The 12657-nt window shown below is 37.7% G+C and overlaps 1 protein-coding gene across 1 annotated transcript; it reads left to right on the top strand.

The window, feature by feature from the left end:
• Positions 1-275: 275 nt before the first annotated feature.
• On the top strand, positions 276-4085 carry hsd17b10 (hydroxysteroid (17-beta) dehydrogenase 10). The gene is made up of 6 exons (XM_079802168.1): positions 276-360; positions 1554-1718; positions 1843-2007; positions 2208-2336; positions 2850-2958; positions 3137-4085. The coding sequence occupies exons 1-6, from the start codon at positions 337-339 to the stop codon at positions 3325-3327; spliced, it is 783 nt and encodes a 260-aa protein (XP_079658294.1). The 5' UTR covers positions 276-336; the 3' UTR covers positions 3328-4085.
• The last annotated feature ends 8572 nt before the right edge of the window (positions 4086-12657 follow it).

Here is a 12657-nt window from a genome sequence, read left to right on the forward strand (position 1 = left end):
ACTGCTGTAATTTATAGAAGTAAACTGAATAGACTCATTTGTCTCATTTCCTCCCAGCTGTTGATAATTAATAATGATATATTCGAATTTTGTTTTTAATATTCCTCAATTAAATGGGTCCTATACAATATATATTTAAAATATTTTCAGACTACCGTTAGCTAATTAACGCCATAAAATATTAATGACTGACGCGCGACTTCCTGTGAAGATGTCAATCAAGTGAACGGTAGCCAATCGCTTTAAAGGGTGTCGTCGTGTGCGTATTTCTGATTGGTCTGAAGGGAGCTTACGTCGCGCGTTGACGTCACCACTGGTACCCAAGCGGTTGTAAATATGGCGAACATCAGATGTGTCAAGGTGAGAGAGAAATTGAACGAATTAATAGAAATGTACAGTCTCACAAAAGTCGTCTGTCCCTTAGTTCAAATTTTTTAAGGTTGCTTTTATACCCGTGTTAATTTTTACGTCGTTGTATGGTTGCGTTTCACATCTTTTCACAATATTTTGAAGTTGTAGCCTCACTGCTAACTAGTTGAATGGAACTTGTGCAGTTTGACTGATATGCAGGCAAATATTTGAAACAATGGCGATTATGCAGCTGTGCTCTTCTTTGTTCCACTGTATCCGTCCTCAAACTCCGGTGTGCTCAAGCTCATTGTTTTGCAGCATATTAACGTTACTGTTGAACCATGACATCTATCTATCTATCGGTCTCTCTAAATTAACTTTGTTATTACTCGCACCTAACATTAAAATGTGTAATATATTTTTATATTGTAATACAAAATTAACATTGAATCTCCAAATTTAATGTAAAAACAACACAAATATTATATATTTTACATACTGTTTAATGGCACATGTTTACTATTCATGAAGTACTATGAATGAAGACCAGTATCACCGATACAAATACTACTACTGTTTTTTCTCTCTATTTATGGGGATGAAATGAGTAAAAGTTGTTATTGTAACATTGTATTTTAATAATTAAGGTTAAGATGTCAAGCATTTCACATACCAGTCACAAAAATACTTTCTAATATAAAGTTAAAATATATTTAAAGACAAACAGTAAGTAATAAAATAAGAACAAATAAAAAAATGACAAGCGATAGCACAATGAGTACAACAGAACAATGATTTAAATGAAATAAACAGTGCTTTAAGATTTTTAGGTAGGTCTAACAGTAATATTTAGGTAAGAAATACTACAGGAATTGACTAGAGTAATCAAGTATAAAATATCTGCATTATTTTCACTGTATAAATAATATAGAGAGAAATGTATAGAAAGAGAAATAAACAGTTTATCAGTCAAGAGCAGCAAGTTATATTCTTTTTCATCTGTTATTTGATTAACATCAATGACACGCAGCAGCAGGCCAGGTATATTAGGCCACTGTCACTTTAAGACCTGACGCACATGACACTGATCTGACACGCATCCGGTTTTCTCCCAGCTCTTTATGTTCATTTAAGTCTTATCTCATTTAAGACTGTACTTCTGAGGCTACACCCCAAAAACAGGCATTTTGACAATTTGACAGGGTATGGTGGGTCTGGTGACAGGAGGGGCCTCTGGTTTGGGGAGAGCGACTGTGGAGCGGCTCATCAGTCAGGGGGCCAGCGCTGTGATCCTGGACCTGCCCAGCTCAGATGGACACAAGCTGGCCGCAGCTCTTGGGGAGCGATGTGCATTTGCACCGACTGATGTGAGTGACGCTTATTATTAACCACCCTTTTGCATTGCACACCCCCTCTTTTTGCTCTCTTAGACCACAATGCAGATTTTGAAAATGTTCTTTCCCTCTGATTTGGCTTTTGTTTTTAATTCAGGTCACATCGGAGTCAGATGTGAGATCGGCTGTGGATTTGGCCAAGGAGAAGTATGGCAAAGTGGACTTGGCGGTGAACTGTGCTGGGATCGCTGTGGCTGTGAAAACGTACAACTTTAAAAAGGACCTTCCCCACAGTCTGGAGGATTTCACTCGTGTTATCACTGTAAGCCAAACTGTATTTACAGTGCTGCTTGAACCTCGCATGCCACTGGATCATATTACTACAGCTGATCACTATTCTAAATATCCCAAAGCAACTGTCGTTTGTCACTAAAGTTTATCACTGTAATTTCTCTAAAGCGTCAGTCTTTTTCCCCATGGTACTACTGCATGAATTATAAATATTGTTTTGATCTATTAAAGGTGAACATCGCTGGGACTTTTAATGTGATCAGACTGGCTGTAGGGGAGATGGGGAAAAATGAGCCTGATGCAGATGGACACAGAGGCTGCATCATCAACACAGCCAGTGTTGCTGCTTATGATGGCCAGGTATAACAGCCATACACAACGCTCAGAAGTTTGGGTCCGGAAGAGTTTTATTCTTTTTTTTTTTTATTATTAATACTTTTATTAATCAAGAACAGTAAAAGGGACAGTAAAGACATTTATATTATTACAGATGCTAAACATCAAAGAATCCAGAATTTTTTAAAATCAGTTTTTATAAAACATTTATCAAACAACATTGATAAAATGCATATCAGAATAATCAGCATATTAGAATGATTTCTGAAGGATCAGGTGACACTCAAGACTGGAGTAATGTCTGAAAATTCACCTTTGCCATCAATGGAATACATTACATTTGAAAATATATTAAATTTAAAACTGTTATTTTAAATTGTAATAATATTTCCACAATATTACTGTTTTTACAGTATTTTTGATCAAATAAATGTAGCTTTGATGAGTATGAGACTTCTTACTGACCCTTACTTTTGAACTTTACAGATTTATCCGCAGCACTACAGGTTTTGTAAAGTGTTTTGTTCTCTTTTAAAGGTGGGTCAGGCTGCATACTCCGCCTCTAAGGGTGGGATTGTGGGAATGACACTTCCTATTGCTCGAGACCTTGCACCAATGGGGATCCGTGTGGTCACCATCGCTCCAGGTCAGCATCCCCGAAACACACATTTTATCTCTAAACGGAATGATGTCCTCATCATTTCCCATCATAATTCATTGTTTTAGCCTGGTTTGTCTTATACATTTAACACAGTTAATTTACTATTATGGCATTTTGTTACCTTTTCTATGCTTTTTCCACCTTTCCTCTTCTTTCCCTACAGGTCTGTTCGCCACACCACTTCTAGCAGGATTACCGGAGAAAGTGCAGAGTTTCCTGGCCAGACAGGTGCCCTTCCCGTCACGTCTGGGAGATCCAGCGGAGTTTGCGCACCTTGTGACTGCAATAGCAGAAAACCCCATGATCAACGGCGAGGTGATTCGCTTGGACGGAGCCATTCGCATGCAACCGTGAAGGGGAAAAAAAAAGAGAACAGAGTGGACAAGACTCCAGTTGAAATACCCAAAACTGCTTTGTGGCTGAAGAAGCCGATACAGCATAAAGTCAGGATACTTTGTACCTTAGTGGAAGTGCTACCACTCACATGAGTGTTTAAATCACTGGAAATCTTGAAGACGCTCTTGAGTTGGTCTAGTATTTATATACTGAGTGCACTTTTGTGTCACTGAGGGACTGTGGTCTAACTAATGACTAATGTGTTCATACAATCATAAGGTTGTAGTAATGTAAACTGATTGTCTCTGTATCCACATATCTTTTTGTGTAAAATAAAATGTTAAGCACAACAGGATGAGTTTTAATGAATGAATAGGTGCTGTTGTAGAAAAGCTCATGTTTCAAGTGTAGTGAACCAAAAATAAAGCTCCGGGCAAGATGGTCAATAAGACATTGGATTTGCCACCATACTTACTTTATGTGACTCATTATCAGTGGTTCTCAACTAAGGTGACTTAAAATTATTAAAATGAATGATGTTATTCATGCATTTAATGTTATGAATAAATCAAGAAATTCTATATAATTTACCTTATGAGGGGCTTTTTGAAAACTGTTGGACAATGAGGGCCTTCGAGTCAAAAAGTCTTAGAGATTTACTGCTCTATAATATACAAAAAGTATGTTTTCTTTTGCTGTAAAATAAACCCTTTCTGAATGGAGAATAATTTATGGACTAATACTTTCATTACAAATAAATAAATACATTGCAAGCGCTTTGTGTCAGACATCACAGTACAGTGAATAGCTGGACCAATAGAGGGCAGAATTGAGCTTGTTTTGACAATCAGGACTGGAGGCTCATGACTTTTGCATATGATCTTGTATTGTGACAGGGTCTTGCAACAACAATATTAAAAGACATGTAATGCTATTTTTGTTAGACAAAAAAACTCTAAATCTATATAAATAACATTTTAAAGATAAATTCATATATTTTCTATAAAGATTTGAGAATATTGAGGATTTATTTTTTGGGATTAAAAACAAACAAACATTCATTAGTGGTTTAAATATACAGCTACTTGAACAGCATGTAATACTCCTCACCATCCAAAAAAAAAGTAAAACTGGAAAATATTGGCAGCTGTGCACAAAAGTCCTAGTAAATCCTTTACTGAACAGATTGAGCACAATTAAAGTAAGCCCAGATTGATGTTCGTAAATCTGCTTCAGACACACACACTCACACGAATATGTGGTTTACGGACACTCCATAGGCGTAATGGTTTGTATACGGTATATACTCTATCCCCTCACTAACCCTACCCCCTAAATCCATCACAGAAAACCTTTGGCTTTTTTTTGAATTTCAAAAAACACCATTTAGTGTTTTTTAAGCCATTTGGTTTACGAGGACACTGGAAGTATCCTCATAAATCATGTCATTACACTCATTTGTGTCCTCGTAAACCATATATACAAACACACACGCACACACACACAGCTGATTGATTTCTGATCACAGGGTGGCATTTCCACCGTAATCTCCGATTCATTGATTTCAGTCCATCCTACAAGCTATACGCAGGGCACATTAACATGATTACACTTTAGAGAGGTTCCCACAGTTAACAATTGGCTCTGGAATATCAAAGGATGATTCCTGTTTTCAGACTTTTTAAAATAGTTTGGTCATTATTTTGGTAACACTTTACAATAAGGTCTCATTTGTTAACATTAGTAAATGCAATTAGCTAACATGAACTAACAGCATTTATTAATATTTGTTAACGTTAGAAAAATATAATTGTTCATCATTTGTTCATGTTATAGTTCACAGTGCGTTTCACATGTTAACAAATATAACTTTTAATTTTAAAATGTTGAAATTAACATTAGCTAATAATAAATGCTGTAGAAGTATTGATAGTTCATGATAACTAATGCAGTGAGTTAAAGGTGCTGTATGTACGTTTTTGTCTGTACTATAACAAAAAATACCATATGTTTGCAGATATTTAAGAAACATGCTGATTTCTCTGAAAAACAATTAACAAGTTCTTTTAGTTTGAAATGTGCGCTCCGTGTCGGAATGTCTGTGTCTGGTTTGGTCTGTGTGATGACACACGTTGCCAATTTACCCAATAGTATTTCGACACCACAGGTTGCCATTTGACGGAAAACAGTGTATTGCTGCCATGGTCAAAGATCTCAGATTCCTCAAACTTGTCCTCAAACTTGCAACTCGCGTGAGCGTAGAGTCTGAGGAGGAGGGGGTGGGGCAAACAATATTTTGAATTTGTACTGCAGTACCCATTTCAACCACTAATTGTCAGTCTTACATACAGCATCTTTAACTAATGTTAAAGTTGCCATGAAATCAAAATAGACACAGTAGCTATGTTTCCATCCAAAGTTGTGAATGTAATTTATGCGCAAAAATGCAATATTGCATAAAACATTTGAGAATAAAGCACCGTTTCCATCCAGTGAGTCGAAGAGAACATAATCGTCACTTCCTGATAAACTACTGCTAAAAAATCACTAAGAAACATAGGAGAAGCCACCATATATAATCATTTTCGTATATAATAAATGATTTGCGTCTCAGAGAAACTTGTGCGTCTCAATAAACTTGTTGTCATGCTTTCAGAGGCAGATGTGCTGTTTGGGAATGCAGTCATATAAGACAGTTCTAGGAGGGAAATATACCGAGCATCTTTGACAACAGACTTCTGAATGACCAAAACAGCATTTCAGATGTTTTGCAAACAAGATTTTTCCGCTGGTTAGTAGAGTTATGCTGTTACATCGTGAAAGTCATTTTTATGCGCATCAAGGAATTTATTCGGTAAATGCATTTCCATCGTAGTTCATGCGCATGTTTTCGTATCGGATAGAACATTTATCCAACTCAAACAAGCTCATACGTTTTTTTTATGCACATTTTTAGAATTTATGTGCATCTTGGTGTTTCCATTCAGCATTTTTTTATGCGATATCCCATAATGCGCATAAAAATAGGTGGATGGAAACATAGTTAGTGATAGCAATGAGATCACAGTGATAGCAAACCACAACCATCCAATCAACTACCTATGGACAAAATCAAGTCCCGCCCTACATTATTCTTGTTCGAGAAGCCATAAGATGGAAGAAAAGGCTATCGTAACTTCTGTTTCATACCGACTTTAACAAATCAAACCTTATTGTGAAGTGTTACCATTATTTTTTATGTTCGTCCATTTTATACTATTGACATATGACATGAGACACCAAATTTGCCTTGATCTTTTTGCATATAAGAGGTCTTTGGGCCATTAAAACGTTTCATAGTTTAAGACGTCCTCCCACGTAAGGAAGCATTTATTTAATCAAGCTCCAGATACAGCTTGTTGTGGATCCTATGGTATATGCAGTCAGAGCGGTTGATATAGGAGTTTTTTTGGCGTCTCCGTGTGGTCCTGCTCGGCATCGCAACTTGACTTGCCTAAAATAAAAACAATCACGTTGTTTTTGCTCTGTACACATACTATACACTATGAATTATGTAACGTTTTATTTACGTTTTTAACGTTTTTTACCATAACATTTTTTCATGGGTGCTTAGGTGTGTATACATTTATTATATAATATAATTATATGGACTCCTTATATTTGGATATTTGGTGTCCTTTTGGTGTCTCCAATGATCCTTGAAGCTTGCAGAAAATACAGTTTTCTGATTGTTTACTTTGCTGGATATAGTAAATGATGACAAAATGAATGTGTTTAATGAGATAAATGCCATATGCTTAACTTTACGATAAGTGTGCAATTAATCACGATTAAAAAATATCGTTTTGACAGCCCTAGTTTGAATACACTGCCGAAGGATCCAGACGTCAGGGAAAAATGGATTCAATTTATTTTTACATTTCACAGTGGATTGATTGGTAATTAATTCGCAATTTCAGTGCTTTGCAAACACTTTGTACAATATGGATTTGACAGCAACGCCACAAACATGTAAGTAACAGTGATCATTCATTCTAATGCCTGATCTTTGACCAGTGATTTTTGATGTGTATTGTGCAATTATTGAAGTTCATGACACTGTTATTCTGCAGAGCAAAGCTCTTACTGTATTCATATCATGTTTGCTATTAGTTACGATGAAAGCATTCGTGAGTGCAGAAATTGCGTTGCAAAGACGAGATCACTGCATTCACGCCGTGATCAACAGACTGTCTGTCATCTACTCAGTGCTCATGCAACCTTTCATGTGATGGGAATAGAATCTATATATAATGCTATAATCAACACTTTTCAGGATTCGTTAATCTCGACAGCTGTAATAGGTAAAAAACGTATCAAAAGTATTCGAGAGGGTTCCACAGACACGTATTTCAAATGCTAAGATATTAGCCAATCACAGCAGTGGACGTTTACACAGTCTCACAGCAGACACACCCCTTCAAACCGAGTGTTTACAAGTATAGGTCTCTGCAGGATAGTAATAGGAGTTACTAGAGCAGTGGGCGAGGCCATAAACAGAGGGGCGTTTTTCACTGCGTTACCTGATTTGCCCACGTCACAGTGTGGGTAGGGTTTAGGGGTGGGGTCGGGGGAAGGGGATCATTTTCATTGCATGGTTTATAAACACCCACAAATTTAGAAACGCCTACTTTTGTTCCGCAGAGACCTCAGTGTTTAAGCCAGAGGGCTAAAATCAGGATAGAAAAATGCCTTTTATTTCTAAATTATAACATTTTATGATGTAAAAATCATACAAACAATATAAGTGCACCTCAGGAAACATAAAATAATTTTAAAAAACTACTTCATGACCCCTACACAGTCTAAAAAGTTTACCAGCTTGACATTTCACTGCAAGTTCTGTTCTGTATAACTGTGTGTGATGAATGGAGTCTTGCATTATACAGAAATATGTAATGCACAATGAAAGAAGCACAAATACCTTCTTTGATGAGCTGTACCAAACATAAAAATTATATGGGTCAAACAAGCACTTCACTTGACTTGCTCAAGTGTGTGGAGAAACAGATGTTAAATCAAACATCAGATTGAGGGACGTCATATGTGGCGAGTGGTTTGAATCATGGGTGATGGTTATTGAGTGTCACGGTGTTGTCTCACTTCACTCTGATGTGTTGCCCAGCGTCGGCTCCATCATGTCATACATCTATCAGGGGGCCGTGAGTTAGGACAGCTTTGACGGACACTTGCTGTCATCCCATAGATCTTTGCACCGTCAGGAAAATTACTTTCACTATTAACAATGGAGCGCTGCCTTCCACAGAGGACAACATCGGAGACTGTGTGAAGACAAGGTTAAAGACAGAGACGCCCTGGTGCTTGTTCCCAAAGCAACTAAAAGGGTTTGCCTAGAATCACCTAGAGGTTTCAAGAGCAAACTAACTAGACTGATTCATCAATATGCATTATTAATGTGCTCGGGACAATTTAGTCCCTCCGGACTGCGTAAATATGAGGCCTTGGGTGCAATCAAGATTGGGTGCAATCTTTTTGTGCAATTTATTGTGAACCTCTAGGGGGCAGACTGCACAAACACGCCAAGACCTGATCACGTTTAGAGACATGCATTGACAGCATGTACATGCATCATTTGGATAACAAGCTGTCTCTAAAAATCCCCCAAGATATAGAAAAGACATTGCTTCATGTTGATTTTATCAGTGTAGATCCCCATGAAGTCACGTCTAGCCTGCTGTGTGCTCGTTGAAGTGCTCCAAAGAAAATACAAGGGATATAGGCTGGGAGTCTTTTGGAGATGGGGACAGATGCAGAAAAGAGGAGGAGAGAGTGTGAGCTGGTTGTCATTTATCTGGGTCAGTCAGACCGACCTCTTTTCTTTATTAAAACATAAACATGCTCATAACATAAACTTGTAGCACTGACATACCAGTGAAATATCAGTAGAATTTTTTAGAGTTACAGGGTGACAAAGCGCATTTAACAGCCATCCCAATTATTTTCTCTTTTATTACCATAATGCTTCCAGAACAAACATTTAAATAATAATGAATTGTTTATTCACATTACAGTACTGAGAATACAATACTGAGAATGAGACTTTGAATTTTGATCATGAGCATTTGGAGGGAAATGAGGCCAGTAATCATAATGATCCTAAAAATAAGATTCAGTAAAATAATTTTTAAAGGGGCTATATGTACGTTTTTTTATGTATTAATCAAAAACCAATATGTGAACAGCTTGTAACGAAACCTAAAAAACGAGACCTTCCCCAACTTCCTAAGTTGTCTATGAAAGCCTGTGGACTGACTATTTTTTGCCTGGAATGGCTGCAGTTCTCTTATCGGCCACCGGCATCACTAATAACAAGGGTTTTTGACTTCTACATATAGCCTCTTTAAAGATACAATATGTAAGATTTTTTTAATAAAATATATAAAAAAAAAACACTTGTACAGTGTGATATATTTCATGCAATTGTGTACTTACATTATCCCAAAAGTTTCCAAGGATTTGTAAATCCAGAGAAATCACAATTTTAAATTATGGTGCGTCCTTGACGTAATATCCGCGCTATCCTCGGTTTCCACTTGTAGAAACCATGGCAACACACGTGAACAAATGCAGAAGCATGCCGCTGTTGTGTCGTTCAGTCATCATGGGAGAGGATTATTCATTGGCGAGTACAGAATATCCCCAAAAACGCAAATGTTGATCAACTGAAGCCCCGGGCATACATCACTTTCCACGTTCCACAGATGCCTTTCAAAGTATACTCCTTAGGCTGTGAGCGCAGAAAGACGTGTTCGCCGCATGCGCACTATCTAGTGGATCGATATCAGCCTGGGCGTGGCGTTTTTGAGATGGAGAAAGCTTCGCAACAAACTTGGACTTGACAGACTCTCGCATGTTTTTTAATAGACATGTAAGCAAATATTTATTATACATAATTCTGTGTGGGTTATGCTGATGAAACTACACATATTGCACTTTGTTTGTACTTCAGTTACGCTTTTTATCAAGTCTGGTGACCAAGTCTTTGGCAGTGAAATGAAATACAGTATGTGGTGCACAAAAATATTTAGCCATTACTTGCAAATACTGTGGGTTCGTTCAAATGTACATTTAGTATGATTGTTTTAAACACATAAAACTGTGCAGCATTAACCCATCAAATCATTTGACATATTATTAACAGGCTAATATAGTGTTACATTACACATTCCTTGCAGCTAATTAATTACGATGACATAAAAGAGGGATCAAATGTACAGGTAATACAAAAACTAATTCATTCCGTTAACATGATTTGTGAATTCTATATATCTCTGGATGGTGAAAATGACATCTCCCATCATCTTACTCTCCTTCACAGCATCATCAAACTTCGCATAAGTTATTGTTTTTAAAATTCCACCTCTGGCGGCGAAAACCTACAGATTGTACCTTAAAGAAACTGCATTTACACTCACCTAAAGGATTATCAGGAACACCATACTAATACTGTGTTTGACCCCCTTTCGCCTTCAGAACTGCCTTAATTCTACGTGGCATTGATTCAACAAGGTGCTGAAAGCATTCTTTAGAAATGTTGGCCCATATTGATAGGATAGCATCTTGCAGTTGATGGAGATTTGTGGGATGCACATCCAGGGCACGAAGCTCCCATTCCACCACATCCCAAAGATGCTTTATTGGGTTGAGATCTGGTGACTGTGGGGGCCATTTTAGTACAGTGAACTCATTGTCATGTTCAAGAAACCAATTTGAATTGATTCGAGCTTTGTGACATGGTGCATTATCCTGCTGGAAGTAGCCATCAGAGGATGGGTACATGGTGGTCATAAAGGGATGGACATGGTCAGAAACAATGCTCAGGTAGGCCGTGGCATTTAAACGATGCCCAATTGGCACTAAGGGGCCTAAAGTGTGCCAAGAAAACATCCCCCACACCATTACACCACCACCACCAGCCTGCACAGTGGTAACAAGGCATGATGGATCCATGCTCTCATTCTGTTTACGCCAAATTCTGACTCTACCATCTGAATGTCTCAACAGAAATCGAGACTCATCAGACCAGGCAACATTTTTCCAGTCTTCAACTGTCCAATTTTGGTGAGCTCGTGCAAATTTCAGCCTCTTTTTTCTATTTGTGGTGGAGATGAGTGGTACCCGGTGGGGTCTTCTGCTGTTGTAGCCCATCCGTCTCATGGTTGTGCGTGTTGTGGCTTCACAAATGCTTTGATGCATACCTCGGTTGTAACGAGTGGTTATTTCAGTCAAAGTTGCTCTTCTATCAGCTTGAATCAGTCGGCCCATTCTCCTCTGACCTCTGGCATCAACAAGGCATTTTCGCCCACAGGACTGCCGCATACTGGATGTTTTTCCCTTCTCACACCATTCTTTGTAAACCCTAGAAATGGTTGTGCGTGAAAATCCCAGTAACTGAGCAGATTGTGAAATACTCAGATCGGCCCGTCTGGCACCAACAACCATGCCATGCTCAAAATGGCTTAAATCACCTTTCTTTCCCATTCTGACATTCAGTTTGGAGTTCAGGAGATTGTCTTGACCAGGACCACACCCCTAAATGAATTGAAGCAACTGCCATGTGATTGGTTGATTAGATAATTGCATTAATGAGAAATTGAACAGGTGTTCCTAATAATCCTTTAGGTGAGTGTATATTCAGCAAGGATGCATCAATCAAAAGCGACAGTAATGTAACAAAAGATTTCTATTTCAAATAAATACTGTTCTTTTGAAATTTATATTAAGAGGTTTCTTTCAAAAACATGAAAAAATCTTGCAGACCATAATCTTTTGAACACGTGTGTATATGAAAATGAAGTTTATTTTTAGAATAAAAATAGAATTCTATTTGGTGAGTCATTAAAAACCATTGAAAGCACATAAACAGAAACATCTTTATGAATGTGTGTTTGTAATTAAACAGCCCCGCAACGTCCCACTGAGACGTTCAATCCTTTATCTCCAGAGAATGCTGCCGTGAGAATGCTTAGGACAACAGCATCCTTCCTCCAAAAGCAAGAAAAACAAACTTTGGGAAACTCAGGAAAAACACCCCAGAAATCTTCTATAGGGACGACTGCTCCCACTAAAGAAACAGTGAAAGGATGATTCCCAGTCATTAAATCTAAAGAGTCCCAATGATCTCAGATGTCTAGGACCATTGGCTGGTTTGAATATGAGTATTATCACTGAATCCCACATTTACAATACCTTTCACATCCAACAATACCGTAACCCAGCCTGACACTGCTCATTTAAGTTTTATCCTTCATGAAAACAAATACATTTGTCTGAAACATTGGATATGGA

Source organism: Gobio gobio (assembly GCF_949357685.1).
Source record: "Gobio gobio genome assembly, chromosome: 21".
NCBI lineage: Eukaryota > Metazoa > Chordata > Actinopteri > Cypriniformes > Gobionidae > Gobio > Gobio gobio.